Below are 25033 nucleotides of genomic sequence, written 5' to 3' on the forward strand. Positions count from 1 at the left end.
AAACAATGGTTAACTTACTGGACTTCATTAACACAACTTCTGTTTCATACAATATCTATAAAAAGAGGTAAAAAGCCAAACCACAAAAATTTTTTTAATACGTGTGTGAGTATATCTCCAACAAAGGACTTGTATCCAGAATGTACCAGTAAGTCAGACAGCCCACCCACCAGGCTCCTACATCCCCCACCCCAAAATGTGCACCTTCAAGAAAAAGGATATCCAAGTGATGTGAAGTAGTGATATGACAATGTGTTCAACTTTAAGAGTTATCAGGAAACACAAAATGAAATTACAATGCTATACAACTACTCACTCACTAAAAAAATGGCTAAAGTAAAAAAAAAAAAAAAGTGATCCAAATGTTAGGTTATGAAACAACTGGAACCTTCATATACTGTTGGTGGGAGTATAAATCAGTCACCACTTGGGAAATTATTTGGCATTATATGCTAAAGCTAAATATGTCTACTCTGTGACCCAGCAATTCTAGTCCTAAATTTATATGAAACACAAATAAGTGCTTATGTCTCCTGAAAGACATGTACAAGAATGTGCATAACAGCGTTATTTACAATGGCCAAAAACCATGAACAACTTGAACACCCACCAACACTAGTATGAATAAATAACCGATGGTATATTCAGACAAAGAAATACAGTGAACCCAGTGAAAAACAAGGATGAATCACATAAGTATAATACTGAGCAAAAGAAGCCAGAAACAAAGGGTATATACTATATATAATAATTCCATTAATATAACAAAAACAAGCAAAATAAATCAAAATAAATCTATGATGGCATAAGTCAGAATAGTTAGTTAACAAGGAAGTGGTTATTCAATGGAAGGGACAATGGGAGCCTATTTGAATGCTGGAAGTGTTCTACCCCTTGATTTGCATGATGGTTTGCACAAGTTTATACAAACATACAAATCCACCAAGCTATATTTATATATTTACATATACCTCAAAATAAATACATTTTCAGACAAAAAAAGCAGTTAATTTATCATCAGCAAACCTACACTAAAGAAATACTAAAGGGAATTTTTAAGTCAAAAGGAAAAAGATCCCAAAGGGAAATATGTCAATAGAAGTATGTGAATGTGAAGAGCAAGAGAAAACATAAATATGTGGGTAAATCTACCCGAATAACAACAGTATAATCATATCTTTTGGGGGTTTCAAATATACATCAAACTAAAATACATGACAGCAATGACAAACAAGGGTAGAAACTGGGCAAGCGGGAACTGGCATAATACAAATTTATCAAGGATAACATGTGGCATTCTCTCGGGGAACCAATAAAGGAAGGTAAAACTAAGAAATTGATGAGGGGGTAATTTAAAATATTCCATTAATCCAAGAAAAGGCAAGAAATTAAAGAAAAATAACACAAAATGGACAAGACAAATAGAAAACAAATAATAATAAGCAGTATAATTACACTAAATGTCAAGTGACTAGATACACTCCAATTAAAAGATAAAATATATCAGACTGGATTAAAAAAACAAAACCTAACTATACTTAACAGTAAACATACCACAAGGTTACAGAAAGCTAAAACTAAAAGGATGGAATAAGACATTTAATGCAAACATTAATAAAAAGAGGGGGAGTAGCTCTACTAATAAGGGAAATTTAAGTTAAAAAAAAAAAAACTACAGACATAATTGGAACATTCCATAATGATGAAAAGTTAATCACCTGGAAGATATAACTCCATTAAGTCAAAAAGCATTACAGAGATAACAAGAACATTTCATAATGATGAAAGAGTTAATCACCAGGAAGATATAATAACTCTGTTTATGATCAGCAAAAACTGAAATAAATTAAAAAAAACACTCTCTTAGCGAATGATAAATCAAGCAGAGAAAACAGAAAATAAGGATGTGGAAAATTTAAACAAGATTAATGAATTTGACCTGATATTTATAGAACACTGTATAGCAAATTTCAAAGGACTGAAATCACAAAGTGTATGTTCTCTAACCACTATAAAATTATGCAATTCAATAAAATAAATATAACTAGAAAATCCTCTAAATGTTTAGAAATTGAGAAATAAACTTCTAAATTCATAGATTAAAAAAACCAATGGAAATTTAAAATCACATTGTATTATGAGCAAAATAATAATGAAAATACAACATATCAAAACTTGTCAGCCCTAGCTAAAGCTGCTTAGAGGAAAACATAGAACCTTAAACGCAGATTTAAAAAGAAGAACTCAAAATCAGTGCTTTATGGCAATAAATTAGAAAAAGAATAGCAAGTTAAAACCAAAGAAAATAGAAGAAATAAACCTCTAGCAAGACAAATCAAAAAACGAGAGGTACAAATGACCAATGTAGTAGTAAGTCTGAAAAACTAGATGATATGGATAAACCTAGCAAACTGACAGAAAAATAGGAAATCCAAGTAGTTCTGTTTCCATTATAGAAATAAAATACCTTATTTAAACTTTCTCACTAGCAAACTCTATGCCCAAATGCCTTCACCAGTGAAATCCTATAAGGATATAAGGAAAATATAATAACAATCTTCACAAACTCTTCTAGGAAACAGTAAAAGAGGAAACATTTCCCTCTTTTTATGAGACTACCATAACCAAGACACCAAAATATGATCAGAACATCAGAAAGAGGAAAATTACAGACCAATTTCTCTCAAGAGCACAGGTAAAAAGATCCTAAAAAACACACCAAAAAATAGCACAACAAATCCACTGATACATAAAAAGGATAATACATCACAACCAAGTTGGGCTTACTTTAGGAATGCAAACATAGTTCAACATTTGAAAATAAATCAGTGTAATTCAATACATAAACAAAGTAAAGGAGAGATATCATGAGTGTCTCAAAAGATGCAAATAAAGCATTTTATTAAAATTCAACACGATTCATAACTTTAAAAAGTACAATTAACAAGGTCGCTGGGTAGGAGGTCAATAAACAAAATTCAATTATTTTTCTAACTACCCAAAAAAACAACCAGAAAATGAAACCTAAACAATTCTAATTAGAATAACATCAAGAATATCACATATCTAGGAATAAATCTGCAGAAAGATGTGGAGGTCCTCTACACTGAATGAAAACTACAAAACATTATTGAAAAAAATTTATAAAGCCCTAACTAAATGAAGAATATACCATGTCTATGGATTAGCTGACTCAGTGTTAAGATACCAATTATCTGCAAATTCATCTCCAGTTTCCATGCAATCCTAATCCAAATTCCTGTGTGTGTGTGCGTGTGTGTGTATGAGTAGGGTAGAAATCAAAAAACTGATTTTAAAATAATATGAAAATACAGGGTGAAAAAGAGACATAGGGAGAGGGAGGGAGGTGAAGGAAGAGGGAGCACATTCATAACCACATATCAAGACTCCTTACAAACTAGACTAATTGAAAACAATATGGTATTGGCACAGGGAGAGACAAATGGCCCAATGGAATAAAGGAATCTAGAAACACAGTCATACCTACAATAACATATGAAGTACATATGAAAATGTGAAATGTCTTAGGAAAAAATTCCATGTAAAAATATTTCATTCAAAACTTTAATATATTTTCTGAAGAACTGTATCAATTACAACAGCAAGTAAATAATACTTCAGTTAAATTATCTCATGACTACATAAAACAGCTTCCAAAACAATTAGCAGACCTTTTATAAAATCTTAATCTCTTACCTCCCCAAAAGCTCCTCGACCAATCACCTTTAATATTTCAAAGTCTTCTCTATGTAATCGCATTTGTTTCACTTTAGAAGTAAACGGTTTAGCTGAAACAAAAGAGCACATCAATTACCTTCTTAATGAAATGTGATACAAATTAGATATAAATAATAGTGTTTCTTACTTATACAAAAAAAATCAAATTATGATTAAGAATTAAGCCAGAGTATTAAAAAACCTCATCAAACTATATAAGAAGAGATTTAATTTCCCTAATATATTTCCTTTGTATTTCTTATATATGAATTACATTTTTGGTGAGAAACATTTTTAAAACTCCAAACAACATATAAAATAACGCAAAGCAGGAGAGATATAAAAATGAGACCAGTTTATGCTCACGCTAAACATTCTACATATGCTGTCAATGCTAAATGTATACTTAGCACAAAAGTCCAAGAAGTAGAAGCAGATTTCATGGCACCAGTGAGCTCTTCAGCAATTCCTACCAAGTAATTTAATATTTCTTTCATACTTATTCATTTATTTACTACTTTAACATGCCTTTAGCAAGAGCCTATGCTATACAAAGCATGGTGGCAATGACTGGAGTTTTTAAAAAGCACAACATGGCACTTTCCTTCAAAAGCTCTCAGTTTTCAAGAAAGACAGAAAAGTATGCCTGCATAAGATGCACAAAATGTAACCGTGTGATAAACTTTCTAACACAGGTAAATACAGAGTGCTTCAGGATCAGTGAGAAACGGAACACTAATTATGTGAAAAGAATGCTTCACAAAGGACGTAACAGAAGAATTGAACCTTGAGGACCAAGTAGAATTTTTGTTCCTTTGCCTGGATTTGGACAGCGTACACATTCCAGGCACAATATAAACAAATGAAGAGAGTAAGAAAGTCAATTTGGGATGATAATGGTAAATAATCCATTGCTACAGAATTCTAAGAAGAAAGGTAAAGAAATAAGAACTGGAAAATGGGAATGGCCTTGAGTATCATGCAAGGAATTTGGATATAATCCTAGTAATAAATAGGGGACAAATTAACATCTTTAAGTGAGTAAATCAATTACACATTCTGCTGCCTCCAAGAGTTTAGACATGTCTCCTTTCCTTTTCTTGTGTCCCTCTTTACTCTCACACATAAAAAGGAGTTGATATGATTAAAAGACCATTACATATGGGTACAGCTCTCTTCTCTCCCTCCCTTCCATGGAGCCAGAGTGTGACAAGACCAAAGATATGTATTTGAGCATTAGAGGAGTGAAATAGACACGGCAGGCCTTATAGCTTGCTTTGGTCTGAAAGTGCACATTTAGCTAGCTCTAACTAGCTTAGAAAACAGGGGTATTCTTCTCGACTTAACCAAGTGTACTAGAGATTTCTACATTAGTATTTTAGATTGTTAGGAAAGGAAGCAGAGATTAGATCTCTACTTGGAATTCGTAGAGAAGCAGAAGATCAAAGAAAGAGACCAAGTTTGACTAAAGGTATGAAGGATGTCATACAGGGGGAGGGGGAGGGGAGGAGGAGGGTGGGAGAGGGGGCCAGGAAGTGAACACTGATAAAATGACCAAGGCATCTGGTTTTGAAAAAATTAGACTAGGTAAATTGTGAGACTGTGGCTCCTGTTTATCAGTCCAGGTCCCAGTGGGAAACAAATTACCCTAATTTGAGGAAAGTTTATTTACAAGTGGACTATTTACAAAGGTGTGGGTAGTATATAAGGGAACCACAAGGAATAGTGCAGTAATCTGGGAACAGTGTCCTTCCCTTTCCAGCTTCTATGTGAATATATCAGAAATACAAATGCTCCTCAAGTTACAATGGGGCTACATCCCGATAAACCCATTGTAAACTTGAAAATATCACAAGTCAAAAATGCATTTCATGCTGCCAACACAGCAAACAGTCCCCCGTTTATTATGGTTCAACTTCCAATTTTTCAACTTTACAATAGCTCGACAGCAATATGCATTCAGTAAAAACTGTAACCCTGTCCTAAGTCCTAAAGACTGGGTCCTGATAAAGTCATCGTAAAGTCAAAAAATCGTTACGTTAAACCATCGTAAGTGGAGGACTGTCTGTAGTTGGTTAAGGATAGTATAGAATAGATAAAAACAAAACAAAACACGTGGAACCCACATGAGACTAGCTGCCAGATAGCTCTAGAAAATATAACACAGCAGCCTACAGCATAACATTTAGCAATTCTTGAAGTTTACGTTCAAATTCACTTTACTTTTCCCCCTCAATGCTTACAAATAACCTGACACTCAAAAAAGTATATGCACTGTATCTTTGTTTTACTACCGACCCTAAAGACAAAAACAACATTTCATCACAGACTATAGATATTTGTAATCCAATTCAGTTCTTACAGAATAATTCTATATATAACCTTCCTTTGGTTAACATCCTACTTATCTAAAAGGTGAGGAATCTAGATATTTCAATCCTCTGAAACACTATTGCAAAACAACAAAGAAACTATTTTTTAAACCCGGAGTGACTGAAGTATGATTCAGGTTAGCACATGATTGGCAAAATGATCTCTTTAGCAAAGGCACAAAGAATGACAATCTGTCCAAAAGTAAATAATATCTTTCCACACAACATATGATGCCCTGGAAACACAAATAAAGGAGAACCATGAAACCATTAATAATTAGGACTGAAGACTTTGTCAGTTACAGAAGTTTTATGGGAGCCTATACCATTAACATAAATTAAAATAATAACCCTGTCTAGTTTTTACTCGCTGGAATCTCCTAGAATAAAAATTCCATTTCTTTGACATTGCAAAACTATTCTATTTTCAGACATTCCAAAATTGGTCTACATCACAAATTTCTTCAGAAGGCTCACAGTTTACTGATCATTTATTTAATTCACTTAATAAATATCTCAGAATACCTGCTATATGCCAAGCATTGTACAAGATGCTGGAGGTACAAAGATAAATAAAACAGGCCCTGTTTTCACGTAAACTTGAAATACCACAAGTGTTACTCCCGCCTATAAAACTTTCGGTGTTGTTGAATACAAATTGCTAGTAAAAAGAATATGATGCTCACGTTATAAGAAATCAAAGCAATGTAAATTAGCTTAACATGACTATTTTATTTTTTAAGAACCAAATAGGCCAAAAATAATAAATCTGAAACCACCATGTATTGAAAAGAACATGAGTAATAGGTATTCCAATACAAAGCTGGAGGGACTATTATTAATTGACTACAGTCTCTGTGAAGAAGACTTGGTTTTTCTTTTTCATTGTCTTAACATAGTATATTATGTAAATTGACTTTATAAGTTGACTATTTTTGTATATTTTTGAATAAATCATATTTGGTTGTAACATTTTAATACACAGCTGAGATTGTTTTGCTTGATTTTATTTAGGAATTTTTGTGAACAAAGTTTGTCTACAATTACCTTTTTTCTGTGATGTCTTTCATCTGATAGATAAACCAACCTCATTAAATGTGTTTAGTAGTTTTCTCTCCTTTTCTATTCTCTAAAACAGAAGCATTCCACGTTGTTTAATGATCTCAATGTGAAAAACAAAATTATAAAACTTTTAGAAGACTATATGGGAAACTATGACTTGAAGGTCTGGTAAAACCTGTTAGTGAAAACATCTAGCATGTGTATCTTTTCAGTGGACTTTTGATTATTGATTTCTTTCATATTATTGTTGTACACCGCAACAAATGCAATCAGAAATCAATAACAGAAAAACAACCAGGAAAGCCCATAAGCCCTGAAATTAAAAGAAGAAATTAATAAGATAATTAGAAAATACTCAGAACTACACAATAAAAAATAATACATATCAAAACACCTAGGATACAGCCTAAACCAGTCCACTTTTTACAAAAAAAAAAAAAAAAAATTAGAGCCTTCAATATTTACACTGGGAAAGAAAACAGTCTGAAAATTTAGGTGTTAAACATACACATAAAACATTAGAGCAACAAAACTCAAAGTAGAAGGAAGAAAACAAAAATGTAAGGGAATAAAATTATTTGATTTGAAAATAAGCATATAATAGAAAGGTATAGGTTGGGCACAGTGGCTCCCACCTGTAATCCCAGCACTTTGAGAGGCTAAGGTGGGAGGAGTGCTTGAGCCCAGGAGTTCAAGGCTGTAGTGAGATACGGTCATGCCACCGCACTCCAGCCTAGGTGACAGAATGAGACCCTGTCTTTAAAAAAAAACAGAAGAGAAAAAAAATAAAGAAAAGTTTAACAAGGCCAAAGAATGGTTTCTTGAAAAGACTAATAAAAGAAAACGATGAAATAAAAAATATTGGGAATGAGAAATTAAGATAAAACTGCAGATGTTGAGATTAAACAAATAGAAAGAGAGTATTACAAACTTATGCCAATACGCTGGAAAATGCAGAAGTAAACAAATTCCTAAAAATGTTTTTAAAAATTGAAAACTTGAATTGTCCTATAAACAAGTTGAATCAGTTTAAAATCTTCCACACACACACACAAAAAAAAAACCAATCCTAAATGGCTTTACAAGTTCAAACACATAAGAAAACCCACACACCTACACACCGCAACACGCATACTGAGGGCGCTGAAGCAATGACACACAAGTACTCCTCAGCAGTAATGAGCACACACAGCATCCAGATACTGGTTTCTATTTACCATTCTTCACCAAAAGGAACCTAGGTTCCTGGGAGAAATGGCTACAGTGATCAGAACACACACACACACACACCACAATAGTGGACAAAAGGACATTATGTGCGTCCTGGTGTGATGCACCGAGAATGAACAGAGGACCGCCTGTGACAACACCCCTACCACAGACAAAACCTGAACCTAATCATGAGGAGATAATCAGACAAATTTAGACTGAGAAACAGGCTACAGAAAACTGGCCTGCAACATGACAAATTTCAACGTACGACAATGACACGAAAAATAAAGAAAGCTAGAAGAATTGCTTCTGATTCAAAGAGACCATAAACCACATGATAACTAAAAGCAATATGTAACAGAGACTGGACCCTGTGTCAAAAAAAATTTTTTTTTAAAAAATCAATGTAAAGAATACTATTGGGACATTGGTGAAATTTCAATATTTAATGTATATTAGATAAAATTATATCAAAGTTAAAGTTGCTAAATTGATAATTGTATCATGGGGATATCTAAGAGAATTTCTTTATTCTAAGAAAACAGATGCAGAAACATGTACAGTTACAGAGTCATGATATCTGTAATTTATTCTTAGCTGGTTCAGCAAAAATTGTGTGTGTGTGGTGTGTGTGTCTGTGTGTGTGTGTGTGTGTGTGTGGACAAAGAGAGAACAGCACAAATGTGGCAGAGTGTTAAAAATAGGTAAATCTAGTAGAGTATATGAGGCCTTGTTAAACTATTCTTACAATTTCTATATAACATGGTAATTTTCTAAATAAAAAAGTTTTAAACCAAGATTTCAACACTAAAACATAAAGAAGTAAAAACATATTCTCCACCATTAACAGACATTTCTTTCAAAATGGAAGAAATATGTAAGGAATAAAAATATGTTAGAACCAATAATACCTAAATTCAAACTTGCTATTTAGCTAAAAGTAGACACAGTTAACTCATATTTGCAGAACTTCATACACAATGGAGATAGACTGAAAGCTTTTCCCCTAAGATTAGCAACAAGACAAGGATGCCTGCTTCAGCCATTTCTATTAAGCATAGTTCTAAAAGTTCTAGCCAGAGCAAATAGGTAAGAAAAAGAAATAAATGCCTTCCTGACTGGAAAGGAAGAAGCAAAATTATCTGCATGCAGATGACATGATCTTTGTACGTAGAAAACTCTAAAGAATATACAAAAAACATTTTACAGCTAACAAATGAATTCAGCAAAGTGGCAGGATATAAAATCAACACACAAAAATCAGCTGTATTTCGTACTTTCCTATATAATTCCAAAATAGGCAAATGTATAGAGAAAGTAGATTAGTTGTTCTCTAGGACTTGAAGAAAGGGTAATATGGAGTATCTAGTCACTAATGGGCATGGGATTTCTTTGGGGGGGGGGTGATAAAAATGTTCTATAATTGAGTTGTGGTGATGGTTGGGCACAACTCTGTGAATATACTTAAAAACATTAAATTGTATAAACAGGTGCATTATATAGTATGCAAATTATATCTCAAAAAAAAGCACTACTGGGACTCACACAAATGATTTTGATGTCTAACAGATATATTCTTTATTGTAAATTGCTAACTGGTATTGTAGTTCATCTACTTTGACTAGTATAAATAAGATTAGTGAATATAATAGTATCTCTAATTCTGATCGGTTCCATAAGGTTGAAACTTAGAGCTTAAAAAATTCACCAAAAAAGGTCTTCATTATTCATTTAACTCAGCATTTATTTAACTCTCTATTAAGTATCTATTCAATATAAGCAACTGCACTAGAAATGGGAAACATTCTGGGTAGTTAGCTAGTCAATCTTCCCATGGCAACAACTTAACCTCCTCACATTCCTTCTTTCAAATATCTTCAGTTATCACCACTATTAACAATGTCTAAGTCAACAACAGGTTCATAGGAAATTTTATGTAATAGTTTCATAGGAAATAAATTTCAAAAAAAGAAAAAAATAAATACGGACACTGTGTAAATTTATTTCCACCCAGCTAGTGAGAACAGTATTATAATATAAATTGGTAAGGTTTTTTAAGGCTGGTCAATAAAAATTGTTTTTAAACTATTTCATATGTTTAAAATATGATAAATGTGAAAAGAAAATGGTTTGGCTACTCAGTTTATCTTAAAAAGAAATTCTGCCTAATTAGACTTTGGGGAAAGAAAGAGAATTTAACAAAATAATCATAAGGTCATCTGTAAGAATAAATGTAGCAGAATAGCCAAGAAAACATTTAAAAAGAAATATGAAGGCCTTTACCTTACCAGCTATTAAAATGTGTTATAAAATTATCAGTTCAAATATACATAATCTAAAACACAATTTATGTATACCATATATGTATTAGAATAGGATATTTTTATGTTCTTGGGATGGGGAAGAACTTTTCTAATCAGGATGCCAAAAGCAAAATTCTTAAAGGAAAAGATAGAAAGATTTACCTAAATAAAAGTTAAAGTTTTATTTTATATTAAAGTTATTTTTAAAAAATACTCTAGTTCAAAAGAAAAAATACAAATGGGGAAAACGTCTGTATTCTATGATGATCAGAGGGTTGCTAGCCCTAAAATTCAAGGCACCCTTGCAATGTAGTAAGAAAAAAAGGCCAATATAATACAAAGTGGGGAAAAAGCATTAATTTTTAAAATCAATATAAATTGATTTTGAATACATTTTTAAAGTCACAAATCAAGTATGCCAGGTAATTAAGAGATCTGGTTTCAGAATCAGAAAAACTTGAGTTCAAAATCTAGCTCTGTCATTAAATAGCTATGAGACCTTGGGTAAGTTCCTTAACATATCTGTCAGTTTCTTTATGGAGACTGAATTACTTACTAACTCAAAGGTACTAGCAAGGTAAGTATTGTATAAGTAGATAAAATGAAAACTTCAAAAAGGCAAGACCTGGCTGTAAGATGATTAATAAAACCAGGGAGGAGTTCAACTTACAATGAAAAGAATGATGACAAGTGGAGACTTCAGAAGAATGTATTAGTCTGCTAAATTGTTTGGGTGCCAGACTGAGACAGGTGCCACACGTGCATCTGTCCGTGGTGCTGAACCTCCATTAAATGTTAGGGTATAGTTCATTTTAATTGTAAAATACTGATGACAATTCTTCCAAGTTTCCTAGAAATTCTCAAACAGGTAAGCACTAAAGGAATAGAATGGAAGAAACAAAAAGATATAAATGACCCAATGCTTTTGGAACAGCTTAGCCACTGAGAGGTGACCAGTTCGGGGGCAGGAAAGAAGGGGTTGCTTAGTATGACAGTTTTCAAATATTCATATATACCAAAAAAAGTCTTACAGAAAGACTATGGAGTTAGATATACTTGAGTCTGCAGCAATTCTTTAGTATGTATCTCCTAAAATGGCTGATAAAAGTCGATATGTGATGCAAGAAGCAATAAGGAGGGATGTAAAGAATAAGGGTGAGGAATTTCCAGTGGCCCTATCTCCACTACAATTCTCCCCCTCCCACATTTTGCAATGCCTAGGATCTAAAAGTAGACACCTAACTCGAATTATCCCAATCAGATTCTCTTTCTCCCAACTAAAAAGAATAGAGACTAGAAGTCACAGGACAGGATTCTTGGGCAAAAAATAAAAGAAAATGATTAGCTTTACTTTGTCAACTGTAGAAGTTTTCATTGGGTAACCTCTAAAGGAACAAAAATGGAGTGTATGTCTTTCAAACAAGTAGAAAGGAAAACTGAATTAGGCAAATGTACTAAATTAATCCCAAAGACAGTGAGAACATACGGAAAAATAAATATAGGGAAAATATATATCCAAATGAATCTCTATTTACAATAAATGTAAATAGCCTACATGTTCCAGTTAAAATACAAAGATTTCACACACTAAGGGTGAAAAATCCAATTACATGGTGTTCAAAAACCGTCTAAACACAAGGATACAGAAAAAATAAAATAAAAAAGATGGAAAAAGATAAACCAGATAACTAATGTCCAAATAACGGTACATTATTTATATTAACATGAGGAGAAATGGGGGAACTTTAAGGCAAAAAGCCTCACTATGGATAATGACTGCCATTAGATAAGGTACCGTTCCATCAGGGAAATATAATAATTCTACAGTTTATGTACCTAATTAACTTAGCCCCAAAGTATACTGGGCATAAACTGACAAGAGTTGCATAGAAAAATTGGCAAATCTCCCATCAAGATAGGTAATTTTAATACATATCTCTCTGTAATCAATATTTATAAATATCAAACAAATACTGTGATGTGACACAAATCAGAAGTATTTTAAACTAATGACTTTTTTTTATAAAAAAAAAAGGCATTGGAAATGAAAACATAGCTCTAAACAACTCACAGGTCAAAAAGGAAAACAGAAACAGGAAATTAGCATTCAGAATGGAACAATAATGAAAAGACAACATATCAATGCGTATCGGATGCAATTAAGGTGATAATTAGAAATCTTAAGCCTTAAAACTTATATTAGAAAAGAATACTGAAAATTAATGAGCTAATCACAGAACTTTAAAAGATGAAAAAAGCATAAAAGAATACAAATGAGTAGATAATAGAGAAATATTAAAGAGAAAATAAACCACAAAAAAAATTGACTCTTTTAAAAGATAAATCTCTACAAAGAGTGATGAAGAGAAGACACAAATAATTAACATTAGAAATGAAAAATGTACATAATTATGGATGGTAAGAGATTAAACAGAAAATTTTTGTGAACAAATTTATGCCAATAAATTTTAAAATTAGAAGTGTGCAAGTTCCTAGAAAAACTCAACTTGTCAAATAATCAAGAAGTGATAGAAAACTTGAATAACCCTGTATCTTATAAAAAAATTGAATCCATAATTTAAAATCTTTCCAGAAAGTAAACTCCTGAATGAAATGGATTTACCATTGAATTCTTCCAAATTTCCCAGTATTAAAGGTAGAAATAATACCAACATTACTGGAGGGAACACATCCCGGATTCTTGTTTTATGTGGACAGCATAATCCTTACACCAAAACCTTACAAGGACAATATAAGTAAAGAAAACTACAGATTAATCTCTCTTGTGAACATAATAAAAAAAATCCTAATCAAAGCATTTGTAAATCAAATCCAAAAGTATGTTATACATCACAACCAAGATGAGCTTAATCCAAGAATGGAGGATTGATTTAATATTCAAACTTCAATGTTAATCATCACATTAATGGAATAAAAGAGATGAAAATCATATTATCATCTCTATAAATGCAAAATTGATAAAAATTCAATGCCAGTTTATATTAAAATAACAAAAAATTTTAAACCTCTTAGAAAACTAGGAATATATATACTGGATAAAACTTGTAAGTAGTTTTTAAATTAATTTCTAAAGCAAATATTGCCAAAGACAAGATGCAAAGCCGGGCCATCAGACTGACTCTAAAGCCCAGGCTTTCTCCACTACGCTCTAGCAGTGGTCATGAAATATTTTTGTTCACATACTGTCCTACAAAGGTTTTGAAAAACCCTGTATTGCCTTAAACACTTTTAAATTATAGCTTAAATGTTTAATTGGAAGTTTAAATGGTTGTAAATGATGTAATTTCCAATATATTTCAGATTGCATATGTGCTTTAAATAGAATTCCATCAAAACCTGGAATTTATGAAAATTTATGGAAAATGTCCACCATGTAATTGGCAAAGCCGGTCCTCACTGTCAAACCAACAACAAAAATAACTTTTCTGTTAGAACAAGTCTGACTTTAATTTTTAATTCAAATAATGGATAATAGAGTTTAGCCACTGGTTTGTAAGCTAGTGAAATAAAACACCTACTTCAATACTTTTTATAGAAGCTCTTTTTTTTGCCCTCCCTCAGGAGCTGCACATTCTCAAACGGTCCCTTTTGTTTTGTACTCAGGAGATTTTCACAACCCCAGGCAACGTACTAGCAACCCCCACCAAGATTTGAGATGAGAAATATGCCTTTATTTTATGAGAATGGAAAATGACCAACTGATGGGAATGGAAAAAGAATATCAACAGATTTCGGAATGTTCTCAACAGATAGATTTTAGAAAAGCATACTTAGGCAAGTTGAAAGGAAGTTTAAGAGAAACTAATTCCCTTAAAACTATATGTATCCACATAACCCTTGGGAAGTCTTCATGCACCATGGATACAGATACCCCAGTTTGAAGACTAGGAGATAATACACTAGATTATCTCCTGAGCTTTAGTAGACCTTTTAGAAATAAAATTGCCAATTTATACTTACAAAAAAATTCAAGTTTAATTGATGTAAGTAAATGATAATACATTAAAAATGGACTCCATTCTAGACTCTGCGTTTTCTAACAGGAATCATCTGTAGTACGTGAGGAGGGTTGTTTTGGCTGGGATGGGGATCATGTTCTTAGCCTGCCCCTCTTCGCCTTACCCCAAGGTAAGCTGGCCAGGCCAGGGATCCCAGCACAAGACGTCAGGGAGTCGGAGCCGCCTCTAATCGCCTCTGCACCTGTGGTCCCCTGGGACAGACTCGCTGCTCCTTGTGGCCAAGGCTCCATCAGCAGCTATCTAGTGCCTGTTCCACAGTCCAGAGTACCATGCCAGGTCTGCTGCCTCTCTCCTCACCAAATTCTCTCAAATTCCAGTCCTCCATCTCCACCAACACCATGGCCCAGGTGAATGCAGAGAACGCTGAGCCTTATGAAAATTTACACCAAGCCAAACTAAGAAAGTCAACCTGGTGCAGCCTGGTGCCCTAACAAACCCTAGCCTGATGCGGTTTATTAAAGCAAAAACAAAAACAAAGTCCTTTTAATCATTAGGATTCTTTTTCTTGACTGGCTGCTCTGGTTTTACCCAGATCCAGGGGAGGGGGTGGGTAGGTTTAGTGCCCTGGCCCTCAGCCTCACTTTTTATCCCCACCCTTACCCCAGGCATGCTGGGAAACTCCTCAGAACAGCTCTTAAGGGAATGAACAGGCCCAGCTCCCCACGCTGTACAGCAGAGGCAGTCAGCCAGCCAATGGCCACCAGCCTCGCCCCAGCCCTTAGAATTCCAGGCAAGGGCTCTTCTCTTGGATCCCACAGTCCAGTAGACGTGAGGCCCTCAGAAGCTGCTGTCCCAGAGCCCCTGAAAGCATCTCAGAGCCCACAGGGCTGCCCACCTCCAGTTGGTGAATCTCCTATGGCTGGTCCCCCATGCCTGAGCTGAGTCAGAGTTAGTAGGACCTGGAGGCCCTGAGCAACAGGCAGCAATTATTAATAAGTCTCTGAGTGCCCCCTACCCACTAACTAGAGCTAGAACTTTTGCAAGTGTTCCAACTCAGGCAATTAAGTTGAGGACAAAACCCAGGGGTCGGGGCAGAGGAGAGGGATCAGCACTGCCCAGAGACTCCAGAGATCTGAACTTCCACTCTGGCCCGGTAAGGAACTCATAAATAATCCTGGGAAGCACACGTGCCTTAAGAACAAAAGGGGAAGGGGAGAACCACCTGGCTGTGGGTAAAACCAGAGCAGTCAGGCAGGAAAAGGAGTTCTAAGGATTAAAAGGAAAAGAAAAATTTAAAATTAATGAGTAAATATTGCCCAGGAAGGCAATATTAATATTCTTAGGGTGAGAACAGAGATTATCTGAAAATCATTTTTATGGCTCCTATTCAGCACTCTTAACATGATTTGATCACTTCCTGGAGTTTAAACTAAAAGTAATTAAGTAGTTGTTTTGCATAACACTTTAAAATGTCTATACAGAAAATAGGCCGGGCCCGGTGGCTCGCACCTGTAATCCTAGCACTCTGGGAGGCCAAGGCAGGAGGATTGCTCGAGGTTGGGAGTTCGAGACTTGCCTGAGCAAGAGCGAGACCCCCATCTCTACTAAAAATAGAAAGAAATTAGCTGGACAACTAAAAATATATACAAAAAAAATTAGCCGGGCATGGTGGCGCATGCCTGTAGTCCCAGCTACTCGGGAGGCTGAGGCAGGCTTGCTTGAGCCCAGGAGTTTGAGGTTGCTGTGAGCTAGGCTGACGCCACAGCACTCTAGCCCAGGCAAGAGAGTGAGACTCTGTCTCAAAAAAAAAAAAAAAAAAAAAAGGAAAGAAAATGAAAAGATGATTTGAAGATCTTCTGAACCCTTGGGTGAAACCCAGTGATAAGAAACTTTATAGTAATGTGATTACCTAATTCCTTTACTGAGGAACCCCTGATGGCTATTATGTACCTTTAGGTCTTTCTTCTTGGGCTGGTCAGATTCTCCAAAAAAGATTCTTCTCATCTTCTGTCTTTGTAATAAAGGCCTAGTTACCAGCATGCTGGTAGCCAAGCAGAAGTACATAAACATTTATTTAATCCCCCTATTTTCAATACGAAATGCCCACCATAAACTATGCCTGATGTTGCTCAACCCAGAAAACCTCTGTTTTACAGAAAAGAAAAATCTAATCTTTGTCTAAGGAAGAGAGGGATAAAGTAGCCCGGGGGCGTGCAGTAGGGGAGGTGCTCTAGAGTCCTACTGCTTTTAAGCCAGCTCCAATTAATCTTCCATATTTTAGCCCCACCTGCATCTAAACTTACAGAGGTTCCTAGAGATACCCATTTCTAAGACTTTTGAAGACCCTGTCAAGTAAACCGGACAGGTCATCAGCTTTCTCCATTGCTAACTTGGGATTCAACTTTCTCAGATCTCCTAAGTCATTAATTATCACTCATTTGCCTGCCTCTCGGCTTCCAAAATTTCATTGCTGTAGTCTTCTCTCCTGCTTTTTTCATCCTTAAAGGTTTATGACTTTTTACAAAATTCTTTTACTATAGTTTTAGTGGGGTTGCAGAAAGGAATGAAAATATATTTGTATGTTCAATCTATCACCAGACTCTAAAGAGTTTTTTTTTGTTTTTTGTTTTTAAGAGACAGGGTCTCGCTGTTGCCTAAACTGGTGTGTAGTGGCCTGATGACAGCTCACTGTGACCTTGAACTTCTGGACTCAAGCAATCCTCCAGCCTCAGCCTCCCAACTAGCTGGGAGAGGCACATGCCACCACACCCGGCTAATTTTTTTATTTTTTGTACAGATGGGGGTCTCGCTATGTTGCCCAGGCTTGTCTCAAACTGCTGGCCTCAAGTGATCCTCCCACCTTGGCCTCCCAAAGTGCTGGGATTATAGGCATGAGCCACCATACCCAGTTTATGCTGGACATTGTACAAACAAAGTTAAACCCAGACTTCATGTAAGAAAAATTAAACTTGAAAAATTAGAGATTCATATTTTACCTCATTCCTTTAAACAGCAGCACCCTCTTCTCTTTACCTCATACCCATTAAGTACTTGTTTACAGACAGCCAATTTCTAAGGGAGGGGATTATAAACCACTACTTAGAAGAAATCACTTTTGAATTTTTAATGTCAATTTTTCAAAAAAAGTTTAAATAAAAAACCACTTTATTGGAATATGACTTACATGTTGAAAGCTATACATGTTTAATGTACATAATTTGATGCATTTGGGGATAGGTATAAATTCCTAAACCATCACCACCACCAAGGTCATACATATATCACCTACCAATGTTTCCTCTCACTGCTTTCATTATTATTATTATGTTTGTGCGTGTGCATGTGTGTGTGTGTGTGTGTGTGTGCACTTAACATAAGATCTACCCTTTGAGCAAATTTTAAGTATAAAATACACTATTGTTAGCTACAGGCACTACACTGGATAGCAGAACTCTAGAACTTATTTATCTTGCATAACTGAAAAATTAAAAAGCTTCTACATAGCCAAGGAAACAATTAAGAGTCAACAGACAACCTACAGAATGGGAGATGATATTTACATGCTATACATCTAATAAAGGGCTAATAACCAGAATCTACAAAGAACTCAAGCAACTCAATAAGAAAAAAATCAAACAACTCCATTAAAAAGTGGGTAAAAGACATGAACAGAAGCTTTTCAAAAGAAGATAAATTAATGACCAATAAGCAAAAGGAAAAATGCTCAATGACCCTAATTATCAGGGAAATGCAAATCAAAACCACAATGAGATATCACCTAACTCCAGTGAGAATGGCTTTTATCAAAAAGTCCCAAAACAACAGATGCCGGTGTGGATGTGGAGAAAAAGGAACACTTATACACTGTTGGTGAGACTGCAAACCAGTACAACCTCTATGGAAAATGGTATGGAGATTCCTCAAAGAACTACAGGTCTACCTACCATTTGATTCAGCAATCCCACTACTGGGTATTTACCTACAGGAAAAAAAGCCATCTTATCAAAAAGACACATGCACGTGAATGTTTATTGCAGCGCAATTCACAATCACAAAGATGTGGAATCAACCCAAGTGCCCACCAATTCATGCGTGAATAAACAAATTAGGTGGTATATGTATACCATGGAGTACTACTCTCATTAATTTGAAAAAGAGAAAAAAAATCACTTTTAAAATAAAAAAGGATATATCAAAGAGAAAATAAGTCTCTAACATAAAAAATACGAGTTTCATGCTCTGTTTCAAGATTAGATCTATTGCTTCTAGGCTTGCATATAACAAGTATAATGGCATTAATTCATTCAATCGATATTGCCAATGCCTCCTGGGGAGGGGAGTAAAAGAGGAGTTTCCAAGCAAATTAACTAATATGTGAAAAGTCATGGAACAGTCAAAGACAGACCTTAATTACTAAAAGAGTCAACATTTAATTTATAGCTAGAGTAAAAGGTGAGTGTAGTAGAAAAGGTAAGCAAAAGAGTTTTGGGGATGATGGAACTGCTCTATACCTTGACTGTGGTAGTGGTCATGTGACTCCATAGTTGTTAAAAACTCATAGGATGTACATCAAAAACAGTGAATTTTATTACATGTAAATTTTGTTATTTTAAAACAATTTTAAAGGTGAGAGTGGAAAAAAAATATATATGGTAACGAGCTGTTCCTATCTCCTTCCTGAACAATTCAGTCCTAACGATCAGATGATACTAACATATCAATGTTAATTTCTTGATTTTAATAATTGTATTGTGGTTATGTAGAACAATGTAGAAAAATACACACAAACATACATATATTTGAGGATGACAGAGTTACCAATTAAGGCAACTTACTCTCAAATGGTTCAGGACCCAAAAAATTATACTACTAATTTTTCTGTAAGTTTTAGATTGTTTCAAATTTTTTTTAATTATTTCCTAAATGTGAAGAAAAAGATTACGAACAAGGACCGTATAAAAAAATTCTGTATACCATGCTAAGGAATTTAAATGTCATCCTGAAATCTATTCAGGAGTCACTGAAGGGTATTAAGCAGGATATTGACACCATCAAAGGATCATGTTAAAAGTGTTTTTTTTTTTTTTTTTTTTAATTCCTTCAGCTAAACAAAGGTCCTGGATGTGGAGGATTCACAATATTTTCAGGTTAGAGGCACATGTAATAATGAAGTTACAGATTGTTTAGCATTTAATGGAAAAACAAAAGCACGCTTAATAAGGTCAATAAGATCGAGGAATATAATCCATTTATACACGTTTAATACAGAGAAGTCAACTGGGCCAGATGTACAGAGGTTGAATAAAACCAGGATAACCCATGAGCTGCTGCACTTAATTGGGATTATCACGGGCACACAGGCAAAAGAAACAAATATGATCACACTTAATCACAACCTCAAGCAACCTAATACACAATGGGCTCCTGGAAGAAACTGTCAGCATGCATGGTCAGAAATGGGGTGACACATTATAAAGGTATGCAGCAAAAAGGCAGAAACAGAAATTACACTAGACTTGCAAATATTATTGTGGTTTTAACCATAAATTCTTAAAAATCTTTGTAAGTAGAGAGTATGGAAAATCTTTATGATACCGTATCAGTATGTCAGCTCCACCACATACCTGAGCTAATAGTCTGTTTTTAAATGTTTCTTACTTATGATTTTTGGTGAGGGCAAGGTGATAGGTAGCTAACAATAGTATCTCAAAATGGGGCTTAGCCATTACAACAACAAAAAGAAAGCCATTCTTATGGCTGGTATGACCTATACTTGCAGTGTGGGTCATTCAAAAACAAAAATCATTATAGAAAGAACTTCTTAACTCATCAAGATATAGCAAAAGCACCTGAACAACTGTTGGTCTTCAATACTTAAAACCTGAAGTCACTTTCACTGGCAGTTTCATGAGTAACACGGGATGAGAAAAATCTAATAGAACTAGCAAATCCTCACCTACATCAACCCTGAAGTTCACCTGGAGTAATGAAAAGATATAACCAAGGAACTACTACCGTGGTTTACAAGTCTATAGTTATTCCTCAAATTAAACAAACTATACACCTCTGACGATCAACGAAAGTCAACACTCATTAGCCCAAAGTTAGAAAACCAAAATGACACAGAAACAATGAACCATCAAAGAAGATACAAAGGAGTGAAGTTAATTCCTCTGTTCATTAAGTTCTTCGAAATTAAAAATACCCAATCATTCACAGGTCAGACCCAAGTAGCAACCCAGGCACACAGTATATTCATTCTTGTTTCTCTCATTCTCTCCCCCCACTACCCTCACCCCTCCATGTTCATTCCCATTCCTTCCTTTCCCCTTTCCCCCTCCCCCTTCTGTCTCTTTCCAAGTAAGTATCTTGTCCTTACTTCCCCTCAGTTCTTCAGTAGGTCCCTAACCTATCATATGTTCTTTTTGAGAAAGGGAATTACGGCTATAGGATTTTCACTGTTTAACAATCAACATATTATAGCTTCATCTACACTAAAGTATTTCAAACTCTTTTCATCTCAATCTACAGTAGGAAATACAAGAATAATATAAGAAAAGAATGTTTTACATAACAATATTTTTTTCTACATATGATGTACTTGACATTTTCCATTTTAGTCTATTTATTTTTTTAAATGCTGGTTAGGCCTAGTAAACTGATTTTAAAACCTATCACAACCAGCAGGATGAAAAACAATGAGCTACACGCACAACAAACTGGCAATAAATGTAACAAGAGAGAAAAAGTCTGGGGGAAAAAAATTTTGACTGCCACAGAAAAGTACTACAATAAAACACTAATATGAGCTAGGCTAATTCTTTTACCCTAAAATAACCTGGGCTTACTGTGTAAGTGTATTCAAGTCCTAAGAAGTATGGGACCTTTCATAAAATTTATAACATATTATTTGTTTTTATACTGCTATGCTAAGGTATGCCTTACATTTCCACATGAAATAAATACATTTCTAGAATTCTTAAAGTGTTAATCCTGACATGCTCTTCTCATTCACAAAGCAATATTTACAAAAAAAAAAAGTTTATGTTCCTAAAAACATTAACTAATGAATATCAAGTTGTTGCAGTAACCAATACCATCTGGCAACTACCTCTAAGTGTGATTTCTTAAGAGAAAGAGAGAGAGAGAGAGAAATAGAAGAAAGAGAAATGTTATAATAATAGCCACCACTTATTGAACATGCGTCTACCGTGTTCCAGCACTGTGTTGGATAAAATAATTATACTTATTCACTAACATTCTTAGACTAGAACAGCACATCAGGTGGCTAGTAAAAAGGAAACAAGTGCCTAACTAAAATTTCTGAAGACATTTATAACGATCCTAATCGAGGTCTTAAATAAAAATAAATTTAATCATTGGTATAAAACAACCATATTGGTAATTTGGTATCATTAGTGAATTTTACTCAGGAAAAGCTAACAATGAGGAACAGCAGACACAAACAAGGAAAGTATCCTAGAAAACATTCAGATCCTTCTAATCAAGCCATCACCACCCCCACTTAATTAACCCACACATAGAAAAAACATGTGAATAGCTTTAAAAATTACTCTGAAAAAAACTTTAAACCACAGTACCTGCTGATGTGCTCTTGTAGTAAGCTTATTAATCAGACTATTTTCTGTGGATATACATAAAATCTGAATAAGCTATAAAATTACTGTTATTTAATGATAATTTGTATGAAATATTACAAAGTTCAAGATTCAGAAAGCATCAAAAAAAATTGATCCACATACAGCCTTGCACATTTCTTTTGTATTGAATTATATTATCTTACGTTTATTTTTTTAAGTAAATTGGTAAAGGACTCCCTAAAATTCCAATTTCCCATTTCAAAGTAGGGAGTAGCCAATTCAGTGAATAATGTACTCATTTAGTCATTACTAGCAAATTAGTTTCTAATGTAAAAGTTATTTTTACTTCTATAACTCCACTGTAACTTTTTCTAGAGTTATATTTGACATCCAAACTATTATTTTATGAACAAACATACAAACCATAATCATTTCAACAACTTAAAGAACAAAGGAGACAAAAAACATAGTCTTTCAAATCTTATTAGCTACAACTGGAAAATAACACATATTATTAAATTTAAAAGTGATCTATGGTCTTAAGGCACTTTTATCCCCTTGCTCTAGTGCTCACTGGCCTAATCCCTCTTCCGCTCTACTTATTTCCTCCCTGAAGCCATCAGCACCAAAAGCAAGGAATGCTGTCAAAGAAAAACAACACATCTGACTTTGTCAGTTTTCTTATTGTTATGATACTGTTATGAACAAAACATTAACTGTACCAATATAAAAAATGAAATGGACCATAACCAGGAATAAAATGAAATTGATGGAAATGAAGCAATACAGCCAGTTAGAATCTTGGCTGACTCCACTGTAAAAGTAACCTATTATCAGCATAAAAATAAGGAGCATCTGGCTGAAACTTTCATCAATATAAATTCTGAACACAAATATATAATACAGAGTATTTAAATATATTGCTCTCCCATTGCAAATATTGGGTCTTTTGAAGATTTAAAGACCTAATATTTTTTTGAATTACTAAAAATCAAACTAAAAGTTATATCATTTAGGGCAAATCTAAATTATCAAATTTAACCCCAACAACAGTCCCTATAAATTTCCATCAAAGATCCAAAAAATTATGTTTGAAATATTAAACTGAGGTCAATCTGGAAACATCCTTCATCTAAAATGTTTCTTATATAATGTTAGGTAATGAGAATAAAATAGGACATTTCCTCAAAATATAGCAATTCATACATGAAGAACAGCTGGTATATTTCAATACCTAAATGAAAAGAAGAGACTGGCATTCTTAACCTAAATTCTCAAATATCTTAAGGATAGTAAATACTACACCTCATGACACACCTCTTGACGGCTTTTCCATTCTTGACTTTCTTTTCTTACTCTTTACCCAAACTTTTGTGGTTCATAATCCCCACCTTTCAAGAACTCATATTCGGACTTAAAACTGCCTAAGACTTAGCAGACACTGTCTAGCCCTAAAGTATACAAAATAATTCCTTAAAATTCTATTATTTTATTCTCTATTACTGAAAAACAATAGGAGTTTACTTAAGAAATTGTACACTTTTTTTATGCCATATATCAGACTTCTAAAAAGACAAAATGTGAAGGGTACTACTAAAATCTAATTTACCTTAAATTGTGAAGAGAATGGTTTGAAATTATTTAAAATATATTAATAAAAATAATATATATTCAGCCACTTATTTGAGTTTTGGCTTATTTGGCTTACAAAAATATATAAACAAGGTGTTTTTGTACATACAGAAGAAAACATTTACTGGAAAATATAAATTATTCTTATAATACAGCAAAATATCTCACAGCATAAAACTATTATGTAAACTCTAATAACCAGAAGGCAATGGAGGATATGATTTTATGATATGATAAAAGTCATAAATCACTTATAAAATTATATTCACTACTGGTACAGTTCTCCCTTAATTTTACAGATAGGAAAGGATATTAAATGACAATCATAATTACAGACTAGCGTGTCACTATGGAACCATAATTTAAGAACTCAAATTCCAACTCTGTATCAAATTTTTTAATTCTTAAAAAAAGCCTCAAAATTTCTAAAGTTATGAAACATGAGATGTAAAACTATATATGCTTTATAAAATACTTTACACATAAAGCACATGTACTCAAAAAACCAGTACCAAAGCCAAAATTATCTCACTCTTAAGAGAGAAGTCACTTAAAAGATGGTTTAGATTTCTTACATTCCCATTATGAGTCTGGTAGTCTGTTTTTTAAAATCATCCTATTGACATTTACATAGTTTTTTAAAACCTCATGACATCATGTTGCTAGAAATCTTCCAATACTGGCAAATTGAATAAAGTTTGTATGTTCAGTCATTCTTGAATCGGTGGTTTACCCGAGAAACTAATTTTTAACAAATTTCAAATTCAAAACAATGAAATAATCAGCACTTGACTTTTACTTCAAGAAAATTAAGTTTTACTTGGGAATAAAGATATTTTAGTACACAAATTTTCTAAAAACCTAAAATTATTTGTATTCCAAAGGTACAAAATACTGTTTGGCCAAAATCCTTCAAAAGCCAGTGTACCACTATGGCCTCTGGGTGGTCATGTGTACTTTTTCCAATAGAGAACTTCTGGACGTTAGAGTGCGCCCTGTGTATAGCATCAGAAGCTCAAGAACTTAAGCCAAGCCTTCAAGCTTGAAGGTCACATGGAGCATTTGCTCACATCATAGATCTAGTCCACTAAAGTCAGTATTCTAAATTACATCTATAAGAATGGAGCCAAAAA

General features: G+C 33.9%; 1 protein-coding gene across 6 annotated transcripts in view; it reads right to left on the minus strand.

Moving 5' to 3' along the window:
- Window positions 1-25033, minus strand: part of CDC42BPA (CDC42 binding protein kinase alpha) — a 160763-nt gene that overhangs the window by 134833 nt on the left and 897 nt on the right. For all 6 annotated transcript variants that reach the window (XM_069484523.1, XM_069484522.1, XM_069484520.1 and 3 more), the window contains exon 2: window positions 3718-3809. In XM_069484523.1, coding sequence (XP_069340624.1) covers window positions 3718-3809 — 92 coding nt within the window. The remainder of the gene's footprint in view (window positions 1-3717; window positions 3810-25033) is intronic.

Source organism: Eulemur rufifrons, chromosome 11 (assembly GCF_041146395.1).
Source record: "Eulemur rufifrons isolate Redbay chromosome 11, OSU_ERuf_1, whole genome shotgun sequence".
NCBI lineage: Eukaryota > Metazoa > Chordata > Mammalia > Primates > Lemuridae > Eulemur > Eulemur rufifrons.